We start from the raw sequence: 21,915 nt of genomic DNA, 5'->3' as shown, positions 1-21,915 counted from the left end.
CTTTTGTATGGCCCTCAAGCTAAGGATGAGTTTTACATTTCACACGGTTGAAGAAAAATAATCGAAAGAAGACTATTTCATGACACATGAAAACTGTACGAAATTCAGCTTTCAGAATCCCTGAATAAAGGTTTATTGGAACACAGCTATGCTCATTCACGTACAAATTGTCTATGGCTGCTTTAGTGCTCCCAGGGCAGAGTTAGGCAGTTTGTAACTGAGACAGATGGCACACAGCCTAATGCCATATACTCCCAGGCCTTTGCCAGAACACATTTGCCACCCTGGGGTGAAGGCTAAGGTAAGCAGTGAGGGGCAGCGAATGCTGAAGCCAGGAACTGAGGTAGGGGTCCTGTCGTGAAAAGCTGCCGTAAAGCCGGGCTTGATCCCATGGGTGATGAGAGGTAATCAGAAGTTTTTAACAAGAGGGGACATGTGATCACATTTCCATTTTAGGAAGATCTTTGCTCTGGAGTGAAAATAGGGGGACAGTTAAGAGTCTTTGAGCATTAGAAGATGACAAGGATCCAGAGTTTAAGCAGAGGCAGTGAAGATGGAGAGGAGGAGACAGACCAGAGAGGATCTTTCCACATAAACCACACTGGACTCGTGACTAGTTAGATTTGAGAGTGAGGAGGGAAGGGGGACAGGAACTGAAGGAGGTGGGGATGAATCTTGGATTTCTAGCTTGAGTAAGTGGGTGAAGAAAAAGATACCTTTCACCAAGAAGGTCTTGAGCAGAAGCAGATGGGGAATGGATTTTGCTTGGGACACACTGGTTCAGGGGCAGGATTGGGGTGGCAGGGGCTGGGGGGCTATCTGGTAGGTAGTTGACTAGTCTGTCTGACTGTAGCTCAGAGAAGGATCTGGACCATAGAGATGTGAAAGATTCAAGGCAAAGTAGAGGCTGAGGTTACTGATCCCCTCTTAGGGCAGGAGACCTCCCCGTGTATAACAGGAGAGGAGAGACCAAAAGAGTGGAGCTCAAAGTGGGCTCCTTGGAGGCCAAGGGTTCTCCCGGCAGCTGCTTCGATAGGGGCTAAGTGTGGGACTCCAGATTTTCCCCTGACTTGAACCAGGGCGGTTCCTCTTTGATCCCATTTCTGCAGCAGGAATTTACCTAAGAGCAAATACGATGATGGGTCCCTGCACTTGAAGTGTTCGGCAACCATGGGTCTTGAAGTTCCTTAAGGTTCCCTCCAGTCCTGGAAGACCGTGGAGGTTAGGTAATCAGTGCTTCTACCTCCAGGTGAGGAATATGTCCAGTCCTTCTCAGAGTGTTCATTGCTTTCTTGTTTTCATTTTCAAGCCTACCAGGAATGACAGTGAGGAGAGCCTTTCTCAGATGCCCCCAGTGGCTGGTGATCACAACTGGTGTGGGGCTTCCCTGGCAGGGAGGGCAGCACCCCTCACTACTGCCCACCTTGAGTTATGTAGAGGGGAATAATAACCCCACAGAGCTACCAGAAATTAAAGGAGGTCCCAATAAAATAGCTGGCTTGTGACAGGTGCCCAAGAAATGGCACCCTCAAGTGCCACGCCCCACCAGTCACTTTGAGTCTGTTAAATGGGGAAACCCTTGCGCAGTGAGAGATGTGTGTCTCTGGCCCCTCTTCACAGTGTGCTCTTTGCCTGCCGCTCTTACCTCATGACCATCACCTAGTGCCTGTCCTTCCCTTCAGCTAAATCCTAGCCTGACCCTGCTGTGCCTCTCCCTGCCTATCTTGTCACGTCAACCCTGGTTGATGTGGTTGACGTGGAAAATTTTCCATAGTGAAAGCCACTGGTTCCTGTGCCTTCTAGAAGTCCTGCACAGAGTCTCAGTTGTCAGCAGAATAAACTTTTCCATTGGAAAACAATTTTGCATTTAGTGAGATGATTGAAGTTTTTTATGGTAACAAGCTGAAGCTTCTGTTTTCCACACAGACACATTGCCTTCTTGCTTGTGACTGAATCTCAGACCAGAGTGAAAGTGCCTCAGGCATCCCGTGGCCCAAGGTCTGACTCTTTTGTCCTATTCATGTTGGCCTGCTGAGCTGCCAAACCCTTGCCAGCCTCCTTCACAGTTTCTGGGCTTCCAGAAACCTCTGCACAAATCGCAGGTCATTGTTCCCAGGCTTAGGAGCCTAGGGCCAGGGGCTCACAAGGCCAAGCTTCTGAGCTCAACCAAAAGTGAGCCTGAGCTGAAAAGTGAGCATGAATACAAAATACAGCACCCCCACCTCACCAGGTTTCAGGTGTAACCCATTCCTTTCTCCAGGAAATGAATTCGAAGCCTATATTCTTCTAACAGTTGGCCACTCATCCACTCATTCATCAGACTGTTTCTGGGAACCTTCTGTGTACTTGGCTCTGTGTCAATCACAGGAGAGAAAAGCAACTCCTGGGGCAAATAGGAGAACAAGACATAACATAAAGAGGGTTTCAACAGAGGTCTGAATGAAGTTGGGGCTTCTCCCTGAGATGTAGACACAGCCACAGAAATGAGTTATCTTGAAGTGAGACCTTGACCCACAAGAAGCAGCCAAACAAAGAAGAGAAAGGGCATCTCAGCTAGAGAAAACAGCCTTGCAAAAGCAACCAAAACCAGTAACTGATGGCCATAGGAATTCCCTTCAAGTCTTTCTTCTAGTCATTCTCTCCAGCAGACTTCTTAGAAGGTATTTGTGAAGATCACTGCATAGTTCATTAATAATGGCAAAGCACTCTTCTAGAAATTAGGACATTCCTCCCTCCACACTGCCTCCCATCTTCCATGTTTGTGACTGAGAAGTTTAGGAATTCCATGGTATCACGTTTTACAGTAGTTAACAGAGAAGCCACACCAGTAGCATACGAACAGGTGCTTCTTACTACCTGAGTTGGGTTGATGATTCCTTTTTCTGCCATATTCAAAATATCACCCAGCATGGTGCATAGCCAGCTTCTGAGGAACCTGGCATAATCTTCTCAACTTTCAGTACTCCTTCAACACCTGCATTCTGAGCAATATAGTCATTGCCAGAATTTTGAGTGTTCTTTTAATTTTTTCTATACCAATTATTGGCTCTTCATTAGCTGGAGCAGTGAATCCATGCCTGGAATGCACCAAAGCAAATCACCCAGTCGATGTCTTTTTCAACAACAGCCCCTTATCGCCTTCAGTTAATCTGTGACTATTTCTTCTCATTCTCTCCCATGTCACATGTCCCAGCAGGCTTCAGCCCAGCTGCTCCACCTCCAGATGTTCATTTCATTTTTCTTTTTCATGGTCACTACTAAGTAACACTCTAACTGCTCAAAGATTTATTGGATATGTTTCTCAACTTGAGTCTTGTCAACCTTTTCCTTGCAAGAATGTGGAATCGTCTTTGGTCAGAATAGCTTCTCCAACTTTTCCTAAGTCATGAAGAGAAATGTTAAAGATTCAGAGTCCAGCTCTCTTTTCCAAACACTGTGTCATCAATAGCCAACAGCATTGCTGGTTCTTTTGATGACACAAATATCTTGGACAGCTGTAACCTGAAAGTCAACTCTTACCGTCCTCTAAACGAATGTCCTGAGATCATCTTTATCAATTATAACCAAAGACTCATTAGGCATTGATGATCTCAAAAGTGGGTACAAATCACTGGACACTGGGTATCATCGGTATCCTGGAATTCCCATTTCTGAACTTCTGACATATTACCCAAGTAGGGAGCTGCTGTGTAATCTTAGTCAAATTCCATGCCTTCGATTCCTAATTCATCATTCAGTGTTTTGCTGTCCTACATTGTGAGGATACCCTTTGAACCTTTGCAATTATATCACAAATGGTCCTGCTGATTTCTTGGTCTATATTTGCAGAAATTGTGGCAAACTGAGCAGTCCCTTCAGAGTTATCCCAGGTTTAGGCTGCTTTCTGAGCTCAGCAGTTGCAGCAGCCACATGCTACAACTCACCTTTCCTGATTTCCACTCAACACCTTTGCTGATCTCGAAGGCTTTCATGGCCACCAAGCATGCCAGTACAGTAGCATCGCTGGTGCCATGCCAGCCTCCTTATTTGTGTACTGGCAGCATCCTGATTGAGTCAGCTGCAGTAGTTTGATATTTATCCTTTAAGTAAATCAACCTGGTAACAGACACCTCATCTTTTGTTACTCTGAGGCTTCCCCAGCTGTTCCATAATCACTGTTCTTCCCACAGTTCTACATAGTAAGGGCTTCAGCATCTGCGAAAAGTGTGCTAGATACTGCTTTGTCTAGCAAAGGACTGTGAGTAATGGAAGCATTTCTACAGGGCTGGTGGCCAGACAGGAGGCAGGCCTTCAGTGAAAAGGCAGGGGGACAGATGGCCCGATGCACACCTAACAAGTTTTCAAAGGGAAGATCAAATTTCCCTACAGTTTTTAAGATGGGCTAGAGTGAATCAGTGAGCAAAATCCAAGCAAAAAAGGATTGAGTTTAGAGCAGGAGTGGCTTAGAGCATTGACAGAAAGGTACATACTGGAAAAATCTTTTAAGGTTGAATGAACTAGATTTGGTGAAGGAATGGGTATGCAGGAAGATGAAGGGATGGTCCAACCAGCAGGACAGCCACGTGGTGGGGAAAAGGGAGTGATGAAAGTTAGTGCAGGGGTTTGTGACTGTGGATGGAAGTCTAGATCCATTGGGATGAGAAGCAGCTGTAGGTTCCGTCTACTTCGTGATCCCCAGAGCCTTGGAGACAGGTTCAGGCCTGCGTCTCCTCCACTAATAGGTCCTTGTCTCCTGCTAGCTCAGCCCAATAACTCATGCTGCAGACTAGAGAGGCATTTGTATTGCCAGATTCTTCTAGCTAAATGTGTACCATGTGTCCCGCTAACCTTTACAACAGCGGGGAAATGTCTTGTAATTAACCAGAATATAAAGGATGAATGGAGCAGCCTGGCAGTCTCCTGTAGTCATTATCATTCGGAGGAGATGAATGTACCTAGTAAGATTTCCATCAACCAGTTAAAGCCAGCACTCTTCTCGTGGGAGTCCCGACTTTGTTCACATGTAGTACAAAAGCACTTATAAGTGTAAATTCTATTTTGTGAGTATTTGTAGCCATATATACACAAGTGCACACATGTGTTGTGGGTGTGCTTGTTGTAAACACAGATGTGCATGTATATATGGATATATGTGCATGCGTATGTGCACCCACGTGTAGCCAGAACCTTGGAGCCAGCCCCAGGCTCCATTTTATCTCCACTGTATCAGTAGTTGTAGAACCCTCTTTAGAGGCAGTGCTTAAGTATAATACCATTGGCATTATGCTAGTAGGCGTTCCACAAATGAATGGATGAATATATAAGCAACCTGAATGAATACATCCCAGAAATTGTCTAGGTCCTTGCTAGTCGGTCCTTCATTTCGGATTGGGTCTGTCAGTAGTGCGCTGCAGAGATCTAGAGGAAGAGGGGCCGCTGTCCTCTGGCCTTGCACACCCAGTCTGCCTTGGTTTGTCAAGCTAGTTCTTCAGCGAGCTCATTTTGTGGCTGATTTCCCATGTTCTGTTTTCCATGATCACTCTCCACTGACTTGGTTAAACTGTTTAGAAGATAATTTAGCCATATATAATTGAGGGCATGACCACTTCCCTGGGATTGCTCAAAAACTGAGGCCCCAGACTGCACGACACTGAGCATATGGAGCTGGTTTCTTGATGCTGATATCCCTGATGATATGGATTTTGCCAGGGCCTTACCCACCAGCCAGGATCAGCTCTGGCCATGGTGTGGACCCACTGTAGGCTGCACCTCCTCAGAGCCTGGCCCAGACACGCATCTTTTAGAGATTGTGTTGTGGGTATGCAGAACCCCGGCCCGTGGAGCTGCAATCCCCTTGTGTAGCCCAGGTTGACATGTGGTGCCCACAGACCCCATGGGTGACACAACCTCTCAGATCCAGCTCAGGGGAGTGAATGGCCACAAAGTGTATAGGGCACTCCCGGAGCTTTCCGGGTTCCTTCTCGTTCAGCTCCATCCTGTGGTGGGTAACAGGAGGGAAAAGAAGAAGAGCAGAAGTTTCTTTCCCCTTAGGAGGCATGATGGCATCCTCCACAACTAAAAGTGGCTCAACAAATATTAAGCACTGATCTGCCAGGTTCGACAGTCCTTGTTGGGGAGGACTGAGTAGAGAAGGGGGGACACAGAAATTGGAAGGGTTCCTTCTGAGGCCTTAAGAGTGGAGAGGAACAGGGGCCTCTTTGTAATGCAGCCGTGAGAAGAGAGGCAGAAGGGCCTGCTTAGCTCCCCGCTTAAGTCTACCTGCGTCTCCCAGTCCCTCTGCAGCAGCTACGAGGATAGCCAGGCAGCATTTGCCCTATAAGGGCATCCATGCGCATTCTTCTGGGTCCTCCTCCCTCCAGTGGACGCTCCAATCTACAGCAGCGGAATCAGGAGGACTCCAACTCATGTCCTCGGAAAGAGGCCCTGAGCCAGCTCCACAGACCTGACCTCAAATGGGCCATACTGGGTCACAGAGACCCCTCTCGCCAACCCCTGCCCCGAAGGTGGGGCCTGAGGGAGAAGAGCTCGAGCTGTTCTCACCAGTCCTGTTCTCTTAGGGGTGACTGAATCAGAGGAATCTTTTCATCTGCCTCAGTGCATAAGCTAGGCTTGAATAATGCGTGTCTCCATACTAATACCCTCTGTTTAATAATAGGTCCGCATTAGTGCTCATTGGGAATTTTCCTGCTGGATACACATGGAGAGTAATGCACATTTATAAAAAGGGTTTGAATGCACGTTGAGAAGCAGTGACTCTGGTAGTAACTGGATTTTATCAGGCATTCAGCTTAGAGAGCAGCTTGTTGGGAGACAAACCGTTGGGGAAGCTTTTTGGTGTAGACAGAGTGGAGGGTTGGGGGGCCCTGGGAGACCCCCTTGCACACCTGATTACATGGGCTTTAGCCTTGGGATTAGCATGTTACCTCGAGGGCAGAGTGAGTATGAGTTGGGGGCAGGAGGCGGTGGACAGATGCTGGAGGAGGTTAACGGTGCCACTGGGATTGCTTTGTGGGCAGGTCACAAGGAAAGATGGCTGAGGTTCAGCCCAGAGCACAGCTCTTCCTGCTTTGTGACTCCCAGGAAATCACTTAAACTACTTTGACCCCTGATTTTATTATGTATCATGGAGGTATCATAATGACCAGTAGAGGTCATTGAACCTATAAGGATTAAATGAAATGATGATTGAGGGCCCACTATGTGCCAGGCATTATTCTAGGCATTGAAGATGCATTAATGAACAATATACAAAATCCCTGCCTTCATGGAGCTTACAGGACAATGCAGGTGACAAAAATCACTAAGTAAATATATAGCATGTTAGAGAGTTAAGGAGACAAAGTAGGGAAGGGAGTAGTGAGAGCTGGGTGGGCAATGTGGTTTTAAATGGAGGATACGGTGCTTGCACAAATGTTTTGAGGATAAAAGGGAGTAAATCATGAAGATATCTGGGGGAAGAACATTGTAGGAAACTGGCAGGCTGAAGCAGGAACATGCCTTGCATATTGTAGGGACATCAGGGAGGGCTCTTTGGCTGGAGAAGAGCGGTGGAGGTCAGAGATGGGGGTAGAGAGGTCGGAGGGCAGATTGGTCTCCGCAGGCCATTGTGAACACTCTGACTTTTGCTCCAGGACAGATAGGTTACCATGGAAGAGCTGGGAGCAGGGACCTAACATGGTCTGACTCATGCTTTAGAAGGATCCCTCTGGCTATTGTGTTGAGAACAGATGAGAGGGGGCAAGGGTGGGAGATGGGAGGTCATGGCAACAAGGTGAGAAGGATCAGAGGTGTAGACCAGGTGATGGATGTGGACATTGCAATTGGGATATATTTGGAAGAATCTGCGGATGGATTCCATGTGGGAGTGAGGGAAAGAGAGGGGTCAAAGATGCTGGTATAAGTAAAAACTTGTAAGGCACTGAGCTCAGGGCCTGGCCCGTGGGAAGTACCTGTCCCAGTTAGGTACCAGTCTGAGCGGGGTTGAGTCACCTGGCAGGGGCCAGCTGTGAGAGGGCATGGGGGGCTAGGATTGGACAGATGCACCAAGCCATATGACCGGAAGACAGGATGAAGCCCTCGGCGGCCAGCGGAACTCCATGGGGAACTGAGGTAGTCAGACACAGGAATGACCTTTGGAGTTGTGGAGTTCTGGCTCTAGTGCCCTTTGTGCACAATTTGGCAAAGTCCTGGTGAGTTGTGGACTGGGCTTAGTGATGAGACCAAACCTCAGTCAGTCTCTCAAGCTGCTGGCTGAATCAGGCACCATCTCGTGACCTCCAGGACTCAGCTTCTCCTGCCCACAGTAGGTCAGTTGGTGTAATCTGGGCCTGGCTAGATGGACTGGCTCTGCTCCACATGCTCCTCATCCTCCTGGGACCAGCCATATCTTCTCCCGGTGATGGCAGAGCTGCAAGAGGGCAAGCCTAATCTGGCAGGAACTTTTCAAGCCTTTGGACACATCGAGGCATCCAAACTTCCAGTGGCCAAATCCAGAGTCAAGGGCTGAAGAAACTCAACCTCCTTAATGGGAAGAACTACAAGGTCACATTATAAAGGCTGTGGATACAGGGCGGGTGCCAGTTGGGGGCCATATGTAATCCACTCTAACAATCCTGGCCAGGACTGGCTCAGAAATTGGGCAGGGCTGAATCTATAGGGGAGCAGGACTGCAGAAGGTGGGCTGCAGGGCTTCACATGTGGCTGATTGTCCAGTTTCCCAGATCACCTTCTCTGCCTCCCCAAGGGGGCCAGCCTTGATAGCAGCTCTTTCTCCAGGTCTGAGACCCTGTTGAACTTGAATGCTACCCTTGGTATATCCTTGTGCAGGGGGGGCATCTGGCTTTGACCCACCATGGAATGTCCCAAGTAGAAGAGGGGATCATTCTACAGCGAGAGGTCATTCTAGAGGGATCCCCATCCCTGGTCACAGATAACAACTTAAACCATTTCCCTCTTACCTCCTCTCTAGTTAAGAAGCAAATGGAGTTGAAGTCTCGAGGTGTGAAGCTGATGCCCAGCAAAGATAACAGCCAGAAGACGTCTGTGTGTAAGTGTCCGCCCGCCGGCCGGGCCTCTCACTCGAGCTCAGACCCGCCAACACTGTGACCACAGGGAAGCCAGATGACGCTGGAATGATTTTCCTTCAATCCCACTTCCCTCCCCGGGTTCTGCACATGGACACACTGACCTGGTGGCCAGTGAGCAGCCCGGGGACTTGTCCTTTTTCCTCTCCCCGTCCTCCTCCCATTTCCCAATGTCCTCCTTTCTCCCTCATTCCCCATTCTAACTGCAGTCCAGGGAGTCATTACTGCTACATTTCTCTCTTTATTTTTCCTTTTGAATCACTTCCACCTGCTAAGACAGTTCTTTTTTCTGGCTCCTCTTCTAGGAGTCAGTAACCTCCAGCTGAGACTTAGAGGCTGCAAGGCCTCAGTTCCAGCTCCCAAGACAAGCCTGGGAGAGGGAGAGATGGAAATGCCTAGTAACCTCCACCAGGGTTCCTGGACTGGGCTGGGGAAAGGGCTGCCTGGAGGGTGGGGGGTCCTGCCTCCTGAGCCGGTGGGGCAGTGCTGGGAGTTCTCTGCTTGGGCGCAGGGAAGATTATGTCTATGGGAACATGGTCCTGCTATTGGTGTTTGAAAGATTAAAAGAGGGGGGCACCAATGCTGGGGAATGGGCTGGAATATTGCCCCAGAACCACTTGATTGGAGCCTCTGCTAGGGGCTTTTGGCTACCACAGGACGGGGTTCAGAAAGGTTCTGGGCCACCCCATGAGGCTGGACTTGAAAGCACAGGAGATTTTCCAACTCCCCTGTTTTCATTCTGGAGGTGAATGTAAGGGGCCCTCCTCCATCTCCCAGGTGACTGGCCTTCTGGTCTCCCCCAACTTGTCCTCCTGCTTCCCACGTCCTTCTCTCCCTCCCCTTTCCTCTCCCTCCTTCTCCCCCACCCTCTCTGCTTTCCCCTCAGTCTCACTCTGTTCTCTGTGCCCTCCTGACCCTCTCCTTCCATCTCACCCCCACGTGCTTACTTCTCCTGAAGGGCTCCGTTCTTCCTGAGAATGGTGACAGCAGCTGTCGGGAGCTCTGCTGTGTGGCCGGGAGGGGCAGGGGAGGGGCAGGGGAGGGGCGTTTCAAGCCTTTGGCTGGGATTTCCTCTGGTCCTTCAAGTCCTCCGATTCACTCCCCATCTATGGGGATCCCCAGTCTCTGGCAGTCCTGCCCCGAGGGTATGCATGGCAGAGGGCAGGCGGGAGGCCCTGCCTCTGTGCTTGGCCAGGGGCGCAGGGAGCAAGGGTGGCTGAGTGTGAGGCCAGGCGTCTGCCGAAGGGCTTGGGCCATGACTCTGGTCCTCGCGGGCTCATTCTTTCTGTAGCCAGAGGAGACCAGATGAACAGTGGCAGGGGTGATTTTAATTTCAATTTTCCCTGAAGCCACAGACAAACCTTAAGGAAATGGTCCAGATGTGGAAGAGCCTATTTTTATCGCAGTGTGTCCTCAGGTAACTGCGTTACCCCCGGCACTCAAGTCTCAGCTTCCGCATCTGTAGAAAGGGGATGCAAAACCTTACTGTCCCTTCTTCCCAAGGGTATTGTTTGATCCAAGATTGGCCTTCATGACCCAGGGCTTCAGGAGATTCATGAACTTGCTAAAAAAAACATGTGATGTTGTAGGTGCATTTTGGTGGGGAAAGAATCTATGGTTCCATTAGCTGCTCACAGGTGCCTAAAACTCCCTCAGAAAGATGAGAACCGTATTCTAATGAAATAATGCAAAAACTCTTTGAGAAAAATATACATCTCTCTACAAGGTACTGGTCTCTGTTCTGAGACGTTTTTCAGAGACGGATGAGTGTGTTGCTCAAACTGCCATGGAGGCAGGTAATTAAATGTCCGCCGGTGTCTGGCCCTTTGTGTTCTGGCCAGATTCCCTGTGGACAGATGTCTTGAACTTCAGGGAAGGAGTGGGCCACGTTTACACATCTCGGACCCTACTTATTGCCTTCACCAGACAGCCCATGGGTACCATGCACCCCTGGCCGTTGGTTCTGACCACCTACACACCCATGCTTCCCTTCACTTTGTTTAGTAGGCATCGCCATTCTAGCCTGGAGCGGCCTCTTCCTCCCCACAGGGGCCCTCTCAGGGTGTGGGTAAGGCTCACCTTCCCTCCTCTTCCTTCCCTCTGTGGCCAACAGGAAATGCATGCTACAAACGCAAGCAGCTGGTTTTGAATAGGCAGGGGAAGCTGGAATCAAGGAAAGAGGGGGAAACCTCTTGTCTCCATAATTCAAACAGTGAACTCTTGACTGAGACTTAAGTTTGCTTGTTTCCTGGGGAGGCTTGAAGTCCATGTGCAACTCTGGTCACCTGCTCCGACCTCCCAGGAAGACACCGTGGGGTATGAGTGGCTTCCTGCTGGGCTCGCAGCTTCCTGAGGAGTGGCAAATCACTTTGGGCTGGCTGATCAAAGGAGAGGCAGTGGGGTTTGCTTCTCGCGTGGGGCTGTGCTCGGGTGGGGGTGGGGGGCGCGGGCTTCCCCACGGATCTCTCCTCTCTGGTCCGGCCACAGCCTCATCCTCAGCCTTCTGCGCTGTCCGCCTACTGGGTGGTGACAGTACTGAATGGGGGCTGGAAACTGCTGTACGTTGTTAACGTGTTGCCAGGGGCCATGGGGCTCCCCTTGCGGTGGTCAGCAGGGGCTTCAGAGTGGCTATGGTTGGTGGGCAGGGTTGATTAGCAAGTCCTAAGGAAGGTGGGTGCTTAGCTGAAAAGTTCTCAATAAGGATCAGATGGATCACGGTGAGGCTGGCGTACCAACAGAGGGACCACAAGTACGGCTCAGATCTGACATCCTCATCTTAGCACAGAGCCTCCTCTCCCTTTCCCACTCCCCTGGGAATCCTAGAGGCCCCTGTTATCTCCTTCCTTTCTGTTGTTTGCAAAATACTGAGGCCCCAGCAGGCAGGAGTTTGCTCTGCTTGTGGAGATGACACCCCCATCTTATTATCCTAGCCTGGAGGGTCCTGGACTGGTGGGAATGGTGATGTTGCTAAGTTTAGGATGGGAAAGCATTGGAAGCTGAAGCTTCACAAAGAAGGGGATGGGAAAAGGGGACAAGGGTCCAGTGGGAGTGACTGTCTTTACCCTGGCACTGTGGAATGTTGGAGAAGGGAGGGCTACCCTCAAATATCCAAGAGACCTTGAACTTATTGCTCCTTAACCAAGAGGATACCAGGTGTTGGTTTGACTGTGCAAACTGTCCAAATCGCCGGGTTCCCTTGGCCAGCCACACTTGGGGTACCTGGAGGCTTGAACAGGGTCTACACCCAGCTTCTAACTAGAAATGGAGCATCAGACTCAAGTGAGTCTAAAATGGGACTCCTCACAGGTCCCCAGCCCAGGAAATGCCCTGCTCCCTTTCTGCACACCCTTGTCTCCCATGAGCCCTGGTGATTCCTTCTTTGCCGCATCCATTCCCACTACCAGGCTCTGTTCTTGACCTGGGCTATCACAGAACTTCCTAACTCATCTCCCTGCAACAAGCCTCCCCATGAGCAGTCCAGTTCCTACCGTGCCCTTCCCCACTCAGGACTCCGCAGCAGCTCCCCATCGTCTTCAGGATCAGACTCAAAGCCCTTGAAGTCTGACCTCTGAAACTCACCTTCCACTCTTCCATGTCACCCCTCACCCTTCCTCCTATTTGGGCCACCCTGGGCAACCCCCTGTTCTGTTTCCATGTTTCCACCTCACTCTCAGTGCCCGTTTCTCTGCCTGAACTGCCATTCCTGTCACCATGTATCCAAATCCTACTATCTCAGAGGGGCCATACTAAACGCCACCTTCTCCAGGCAACCTTCCATGCTTCTGAGCAATATGAGGCAGGTCCTCTCCCTGAATCTCCCTGTAGATACATCTTTATTACTACCCCATTGTGGTTCTGCAGTTTATTTCCATATTCCCTGTCTTCACTCGATTTGGTGCTTCTTGAGGACAGTGGTTATATCTGACATTTGACATTGGCATCTCCCATGGTATTCAAAATAGGATCTTGTACACAGTAGGTGCTCAATTAATGCTTGTTGTGTACTCATATGCAGCAGTGAATGAACGGATTGAGTGAGTGAGTGATGATGCACATTGCTCAGGTTGAGGGACAGTGAGTGGGTGGGAGGGCAATGGGCCAACTCAGGGAACACTGCTGCAGACTCCCTATCATCTCTTGTCTTGAGGGTGCTATTGGGATCATGGGGTTGGTGAGGCCTTGAATACAATTCCTCGGGCCAGCTGTCTGCCTGGCCCCAGCTCCTGGTTATCCCCAAAGCCAGGAATACAGAGGTGTGAGGGGCTCCGGCCTCAGGAGTACAAGCATCTCAAGAACAATGAGGTAGGGGCCAGAGGGTGTCCCCCGCTCCACTGGAGACAGAAGTGGATCCGCCACCCCCTGATCAAGCTTCTCCTATAGCTGAGATGACTGTGCACGTGGTTTTTGTGAACAGGACTCTGCTGTTGGCAGGTGTGGGAGCACCAGGCCACTGCCAGAACCTCTGCAGGCGCCGTCTCTGCTGAGTGTCTGGGCCGTGGTGTGGGCGGGGCACTCTGACTGCTGCTCAGTCCAGTTTGAGGAGTGTCTGATGGGAAGAGGTTTCTCAGCAGAAATGTCTGTGTTTGAGCTCAAGTCCCTGCTTTGAACTTCAGACCACAGCTTTCTCTTACATTCTTTACCGTTTCTGATCATGCATCCACCTTTTATTTAACTTCCTTTGAGTCATTTCTCCATTTGGGGGTGAGGTTGGGGGGTCCTCATCTCATCTAGAGTGGCCACCCCTGGATTTGAAGTGCAGGGTAGGGAGGTCACTGGGGCCTGTGGACCATTCCCATCTGGCTGCTGGTGTGGGACGAGGGAACAAGGTGGCCATTGGTTTGGGGTGCCTGCCTCTGAGCCCACATGCTCTTGATGAATTCCACGTGGACTTTGCTTGCAAAGGAATTTGTCAAAAGCAGCTCCCCACTGTGTATACTTGGAAAACCCTGGCCCATTAGATCCCAGCCACCCCACACAACCCCAACGGAGCAGGGCCTCTTTCTGTCTCTGTATCCGCCTCCCACCCGACCACTGCCCTGCCTAGTGCCTTCCTGTGATTATCCATCTCTGTATGTGCTGTTTTTTTGCCTTGTAGTAACTCAGGTTGGTGTGTCCCAAGGGCATAATATGTGTCCAGACCCTGGCATACCTGAAAGGGGCAAAAGACTAGGCTCGGATTTCAGGTAAGATCTGTTTGGGAGCTTTCTGGTTGCAAGAAGGGTGGGATGACCTGGTTGGGGGGAAGACAGGAGCTGGCCTTCCTAGGGGCAGTATGCAGAAGACAGTGTGGATGCAGGAGCAGACACTGTCAGGAGAAGAGCTATGGCCTTTGACATTCTTTTCTGGTCCAGCCCTTGGAATAGTGCCCAAGCCTTAAGGGAGAGGGGTGGGCTGGAGACTGCCAGTCTTACCCAGCACATCCATACCTGGGGAACAAAGGACCACCCTCATCGGTCATGATATGCCAGCAGCAGTTTATGCCTCTGATAATCTAGGAGACCTATGGCCCCAAGATAGGCATTTTGCAAAGTTTCTAACTTGCAAGACATCTTCCCATAATCCTCCATTTTCATTAAAGTTTATGGGTATCATCCACCCGCTCTTAGCTGTCCTAATTGGTACTTATCTCAGAGGATTGCTGTTTTGCTCACAAAGTCACCTTTTAACTCAATCCTAAAATCATTAAATGGTCCAGAAAAGAAGATGAAGAGCAGATGTTCCTTCCAGTGGAGATTTGAAGTGATAAAACAGTGGAGGAAAAATTAAGGTCCAGAGGAGAAATGAAGTTTGGTGTGGTACTACTTTATGGAAGCAGGAAGGGCTCTGGGTGGGCCTAGCAGGCCCAGGGATTGAGCTCACGGACACACCTTGTCTCCCAGGTTAGGATCCAGCGTCCAGTTCACCTGCAACGAGGGCTATGACCTGCAAGGGTCCAAGCGGATCACCTGTATGAAAGTGAGCGACATGTTTGCGGCCTGGAGCGACCACAGGCCAGTGTGCCGAGGTGAGGGTGCCCCGGGAAAGGGAGGCTGGCCAGAAAGCTGGACTGGGCATGGAGGACAGAGCCCAGCTCCTGGCCCCTGAGGCTCACCTCGCTCTCACTGTCCCCCAGGCCTTAGGTTGTGCATTTATTTACTAATTTACTTATATTTATTTAGCGCCTTCTCTATATCAAGGCCCTTACCAGGATCAGGAGGTACAGAGGTGGGGAAGAGAGACATGGCTCCTGCCTTGTGTGGACCTTACAGTCTAATGGGGGAGGCACAGGTGAAGCAGGCTGTTAGGTCATTGCGTCAGATACCACAGCTGCACCTAGATAGTCAGGGAAGTTGTCTTGTATGTCACCTTAATTCCCTCCATTAACACATATATATCCCTAACCCTCTATCTCAATGTCCTTTTTCCTGTCCACATACTCGGGAATAAACAGACCTGTCACTCCCAGGATATCAAAAGGCTTCTCTGGGGCTCTTTTAACCCCACCCCTCGTTGTCTTGTTCTCCGGGGCCCTGCCACCCCCATTCCTCAGGATCACATGGACGGAGGCTGTGGTGGCCCAGTGCCCATCCCCCAACTAAAATCACAGACCTGAGTGTGCCTTCACTGGGACAGGACAGCAGCTGCTTTGACAGTAGAGAAGCCCCTGGCCTCATCCTCCAGGGCACCACCCTTCGATGGCGTTTAATTTCCTACCCTCTGTGTGCATCTCTCTTCTTCCACTGTTAATGCCTATGACCAGGACTTAGTTCTTGGTGCAGGGGTAAGCAATCACGCCGGAGTTGGTAAACAAAGCCAACAGTTGCTCTTTTTAGTGTCCCTTTGGAAGATAAGGTATGCTGCCCACTACAAAGTTCCATTCTGGATCCTGCCAGTTTAAGAAGGAGATTCTTTGCCTCTTTCCAGACGTGTGCATCAAGGTGAAATTCATGCAGTGTTAAGGGGTCCAGGAGAAAGAACTTAGATCATGACTACATTTAGGAAGGGACAAAGTTAGAGTTGAGACCCACTCCCTTTTCTTAATGTGTTGGTAAATAACCTGGAAGAGGGTCCTGAAAATACCTTTCAAATAAGCCTCAGGTTTATTCATTCTCACTTAACTTGGAGGTGGGACCATGATCCACAATTAATAATATACATTGCATCCCACTGATTTTAGCTATATTATTTCAAAGATTCCACTTAGCTCATTTTTTTTTTTTATTCAAACAGAAGAAGAATCCTTGGGTATAACTCTCAGCTTTACCACCAGCTGACCATGGGCCATTTGATAAGTCACCTATTTTCCCTGGGCTTGTTACCTATACATGTGGATAATGGTACCTGTCTTACCCATCTTGTGTTAATGTGAAGATCAAATTTTGTGCATATGGAAACATTTTATAAATTGGGAGGTCCTACACAAGAAAATGATATCCTCATACTAGACTATAAGCTCCATAGGGCAAGACTTCTGTTTGTTCATAGGCTAAACAGGGCCTGGCACATAGTAGTTGATCAATAACGTGTGTTGAATGGGTGAACGAATGAATAATTGAATAGCACAACACTCCAAGAACCCAGCTGTATAGAGAGGCATAGAGTTACCAAGTCTGCAGACCAAGGTCCTTTGCCAATCTGTGATTTCAGAATTCCTTGTGAGGAGCCAGAATAATGACACCTCAGGTGGCGGTGGGACTGGATCTCTCCCTGAGGCCTTTTCATTGGAGCAAGAGTGCTCCCTGAGTGATGGCAGTGGTTGCCGTGAATGTGGCCCAGGCAGGAAGGGCTGGTGTTTCAGAAGGAAGTTCACAGTCGAGGGACCTGTTCATCTTTTTCTCTACACAATGTCACGTGCCCCATCCAACCCACCTCCAGTGAGGTGACCCACTGGACTCTGAATTCTCTGCTACACTGGTAACTAAGCATTGGGCCAAGCTTTTACACACCCATCTTATTCCACCCTGTGCTGCTGTGACATGTGGGGAAATCACAAAAAACAGAGGCCAAATTGCATTCAAACCCAACCATCACCACTTTTTAGCTGATTCCTTAGGGCAGTTTCTTCACCTTTCTGAATCTTTTTTTCTGCTAAAAGGCAATGCTTAGAGAACATGACTTCACGAATTTACTGTGAGGACTGGATGAAGCAGCCAACTTGAAGGTGCTCACTTAGACACAATCACGATCCCAGTGTGCCTGTGAGGCTTGCATGTGCACATTTAGTTTACACTGCTGAGCACTGTGTGGATGCAGTCCCCGACCTGGGAGTGCACCCTCAGCCCCTGCTGGCCACAGGTCCTTTACAAGCCTGTTCCCTCTCCATCTTGTCCAGTCACTTAGCAATCAAATTTGGGAGGACACAGACTTTTGATCCAGATCACAACTCTGCCACCTGTTTAGCTTGCTGGCCCTGGGTGGGCTTCTTCATCTTTTTTTAGCCACAGGGTCTTCATTTGTGAACCAGGAAAACAAAACCTCCTCTGTCTGGTGACCACGGAATTTAAGGAAGCCATTGTATAGAATGTGACCGACGCACGCTGTGGTAGAGAGGGGATTCTCAGCACAGGTTAACCTTCCTGCCACTCTCTGCCTTATTTCTTCTGTCCCATAGGTCACTGTGAGGGAGGAAAAGGGAAAACAAAGGCTCCTGGGTTTGCCCTTGGATGACCTGTTCTGAGCTTCCCTGAAAGCTATGGGCTGGGATAGATATTAGTTTCAAGGGTCCTCTTATTTCAGCAATTTTGAAAGTTTCTCTTAAAATCTCTTGTTTTTCATTAGTTGGCATTACTGTTTTAATTGTGATTTTTTTTTTTAGGAGAGATTAAGTGAACCCCACTTAAAGAATAAAAAGGGATAAAACTCTTTGAATTCCAGGATAGCTCCATTAATAAGCAGGTTACTAAAAGATCACGTTCTAAATTGGATTCACTGCCATACATTGTGGTATTATCTTTCCTCTAATGTATTTAAAATATGATTTGATTTTAAATATTCATTTTCCACACAATTAATTCTACTAAAACATGGGACCTGGCAAATAATAGGTTCTCAACAAATGTTTGAGGATGGCCTGAATGAATCAGTGATTGAGGTGAATGAACAATATGAGACCAAGCCTGCATTTTGAAATTGGAAATTACATATTCACAGGCCTTTCTTTTCTTTTCCCTCCCACCAAAGAAATAAGCTTCTAATCTGAGTCCTAGAAAATTTTGATCCTACAAAGGGGATGGTGGGCAACATGAAATATGCCCCAGATAGAGGCAGAGTAGTTAACATAGGGCTTGTCAGACTTACTTTACACTTGGAGCCCATTATTTTTAAATGAGCTTTTAAAGAAGCCCTGTAAATAAAACAGATACAAGCAGAGTATCTCTCATTGAAGCAGGGGACTTGGGGTTGTCCCCTGCCTCACCACTCTCAGCAGCCCTAAGTCACCTCCAAGGAACCCCTGAGGCTCTGAGACACGCTGTCTGTAAACCACTGATAGAGTGAAGAGGACAGATTGACAGCCTGGAGACCAGGAGACCCGGATTCTTATGATGGCAAATGGGTGTTGGCAGAGGATAGGAACTGAGTCCCAAGCCCAAGATGAGATATACTTACTGAGTCACATAGTAGATAATCAATAAGACAACCATACATTTTCTTCTTCCTTTATGGAGACATCCACTATTTGCTCTATAACTATATACATGTACACCTACATGTTTATGCATATTTATTTATTTAGAATAAAAGCCTTTTTGGTGGATAGAACACCAGACTCAGGACTCAGAGACCTTGTTGAAGTTCCAGCCTTGCTGTTAACATACCATATGGCACAGGGCAAATCATTGGAATGTTCTGAATCTTCCCCCTCCTTCTCATAAAATGGGAGTGAAATGTTGGAAATATGGCACAAATCAGCCGAATAAAGTGCCGTTAAAATGACACATAGCTGTCGTCCTTCTTGGTGGCCTTCACTGGATCAGCTGCCAGGGCCTATGTCTTAAACACTAATTCTGTTCCTCCTTCTGTTTCTATCCCTCTCCCCTCCTCCCCTGGCTCTTCCTCTCCCCATCCCCTTCCTTACCCCTCCTCCACTCCTGCCCCTACCCTCCTCTTCTTTCCTCTGTCGTCATTGTCTCTAGGCCACGCATTGCCTGCGCTAGAATACATGCCCCATTGCTCCTGAGTCCCTTACCTGTATCTATGTATTACTGATAAAGCTCCCATTTATTAAGCTATTTATATGGTATAAAGCACTGCAGTAGGCAATTTTCACAATTTCTTTGTGAGAAGAGTGGCAATATTCATATTTTATGTCAAGCTCAAGCTTAGAGTGGTCAGCCAACTTGCCCAAGGGCACAAAGCTAATCAGAGCTGGGATTCAAACCCTCACTCTTAAGCCCGCATCCTACTTCTACTTGAAAATTGTGCCTAGACGTCCTTTGGAGTCAGTGTCCTGCATGGAACCACATAGGACAACTCCCTCTCCCCAACATTTTGGTAACTTTTATTTTGATTTAATGATAAATTCAGAGAAAGTTTGCAGGAAGTGTGCAAAGAACTATGTTCTCTTTGCCCAGATTAAAACAACTTTTAACGAGTTAATGGATGAGAAGGCAGCTGAGGAGGAGTTAGTCAGAGAGGTAGGAGAAGAGCCAGGAGGCACCGTGGAAGCCAGTGAATGTGAGTCTCACACAGAGAGAAGGTCAGGGGGACCTGATCCCCCAAAGAGGTCAAGTGCAACAGAAACCAGGAAGTAACGGTGGAGTTAAGTGGTTCAACTGATTGGTGACTGTCTGAAGTTGCCTCTGTAAGGAGTTGTCAAGGAACTGGACAAAGACAATGCAGAAGACTGCATTTTATCACAACAGGAACTGTAAATCTGCAGTGGCTCTGGGGTTCTTAGTGTCCAGGATTAGGAATAGAGAGGGTGGATGATAGAATTGATCAAAGGCAGATATGAGAGTGCTGAGGGGCTGTTGGTAATGGTCTTGGCAATGGTAATGGGGATCCAGACTGGGTAGTGAAAGAGGGTCAGGAGGGAATCAATAGATGGAAAGAAATGAGGGAGCCAGAGGGCTGGAGGGGCCTGTGATTTAGGACAGCCAGTGCATCAAGCCCAAGGTCACTCTGCTGTGCACATGGGCTGCAGGGGAGAGAATGGAATGATGAACTTTAAGATCTCACAGATGAACTCTCCCAGGTCCCAGAAGAGCAGGCCCTGGGTGTGTGCATGGACATGGTTGACCTTGGGAAGGGGCACCAGATTCATGAGTAGGGGCTGACCTCCAAAAGGGGAATGGGCCACCCTTTGTTGGAAATGAAGGGAAAAGAAGATGAGCACCTAAGCAGACAGGATTACAGATTTGGGGGATGGGACAGAGGGTGTGCCTTCCAGATGTCCTCTGTTCCATCCACAAAGTGAAGCAAGGCCATCATCTGGGAGTGAGGGGAAGTGAGGGGAAGGGTGAGAGGTCTGAAGGGCTTCCAGGAGTCATGAAGCGGTCTTTGAACAGAGTGGGAGAGTGAGCTTAAGAGACAGAGCTAAATGGCAGAGTCACTGAATAATATCTAGGATTTTTTGAGGTGAGTAATAATGGATTTATCGTTGTCAGTCTTCCTACTCATGTGATTTTTCTTTAGTAAAGTCCGATTGTGTGGGCACAGGTCTGGAGGATGTAGGTTGAGAGGTTCATCCACAGTTGATATCTTCCAGGTAACTGCTTTGAGGAAAAGGGAGCAAGAGGCTTGGGTGGATTTGCAGGAAAATCATCGTAATGGTAGACCGTGGGAGCCAAGGTGGGGAAGGACAAAAGAGAAGACAGCAAGCTGGCAGGCAGAGAGAAAACGGAGTGACATCCATTGGTGTCAGGGGAGTGAGATCTCGAGGCAGGCCAAAGAAGAGTTCCTCTGGGGGTCCAGCCAACATCTATGGAAGGAAACTGGTGGGTGGGAGAAAGTTCTGCACCCCGGGAGGCTGTAGGGGAAGCAGTGGCCTGGGAAGGGGGAGACAGGCTTCAGTCAAGGCAGGAGGTGGAGCTCAAAGTTCTGAAAGATGTTCCAGCTACAAGTCAGGGTTTGTTGGCCAAGGAATTAGTGGCTCCAGAGGACTGTGGAAGGGGTGAGGAGGGAGGTCAGTTGTAGGTGGAGCAGAGAGGGCAGCATGGAACTGGGTGGGAATAAGATTTGAGGAGACAATAGAAGGTCAGAGGTACTTGCATCTGGAGCAGCTCCCTTTTTGGTGCCAAGATGTTTCAGTGCCAGAACTGGCGGTGGGTCCTGGTGGTGTCTCCCAAAGTTCCCTGGGTCACTGTCCCCCATTATATGGTTTAGTGACATCCAAAGGAAGACTGGGAAGGACTGCAGATTTCAGGTATGGAAGGTCCTGGAGAAATCTCTCCTGAAAAAAAATCTCTCCAGCAGAGCCTTTGATGGGAAAAAGCAAATAGAGAAACAGAAACATTGCTTATTAATTTATTCAAATGTTGTCTGCACACCTACCATTTTGCCAGCCTGTGTGGGTTGCAGTGATGAGTTCTCCATCTGTTGGTGGGATATTAGGGGCTGGCTGCTCAGGGGAAGTCTATCTGTCCACACACCGCCTGACCCTACCCAGACAGCCCAGGAAAAAGTAGCTTATGCTCCATTCTGAATCTATTTTAAGGTGCTCTTTGCTAACTGTCTGCAGATTGTAATATTTTAATTAAGCTCCTCTAAGCCCTTTAAGTGGTAAATGCCTTTTTGACCTGTTCTCTCTAATTACCTTCCGCATGTCTCAACAGACTACAAAAACTATCTAATTTTTGTAAACAAGTGCAGGATAAATTGAGTCTGAAGCTGAGGGCTTTTAAGGCAGCAAAAC

The 21,915-nt window shown here is 48.7% G+C and overlaps 1 protein-coding gene and 2 pseudogenes across 5 annotated transcripts in view; 1 reads left to right on the top strand and 2 right to left on the bottom strand.

Moving 5' to 3' along the window:
• CSMD2 (CUB and Sushi multiple domains 2) overlaps window positions 1-21,915 on the top strand; it is a 600,037-nt gene that overhangs the window by 301,757 nt on the left and 276,365 nt on the right. For 4 of the 5 annotated variants that reach the window (XM_073233613.1, XM_037010709.2, XM_073233612.1 and 1 more), the window contains exons 7-9: window positions 8,969-9,046; window positions 14,179-14,266; window positions 14,963-15,087. In XM_073233613.1, coding sequence (XP_073089714.1) covers window positions 8,969-9,046; window positions 14,179-14,266; window positions 14,963-15,087 — 291 coding nt within the window. The remainder of the gene's footprint in view (window positions 1-8,968; window positions 9,047-14,178; window positions 14,267-14,962; window positions 15,088-21,915) is intronic. The other variant, XM_073233614.1, reaches the window with a different exon arrangement.
• On the bottom strand, window positions 2,061-3,458 carry LOC140849226 (60 kDa heat shock protein, mitochondrial pseudogene; annotated as a pseudogene).
• LOC140849225 (60 kDa heat shock protein, mitochondrial pseudogene) lies at window positions 3,696-4,194 on the bottom strand (annotated as a pseudogene).

Source organism: Manis javanica, chromosome 4 (genome assembly GCF_040802235.1).
Source record: "Manis javanica isolate MJ-LG chromosome 4, MJ_LKY, whole genome shotgun sequence".
NCBI lineage: Eukaryota > Metazoa > Chordata > Mammalia > Pholidota > Manidae > Manis > Manis javanica.
Note: the sequence above shows the minus strand (reverse complement) of the source record. Positions and strands in the feature narration are given on the sequence as shown.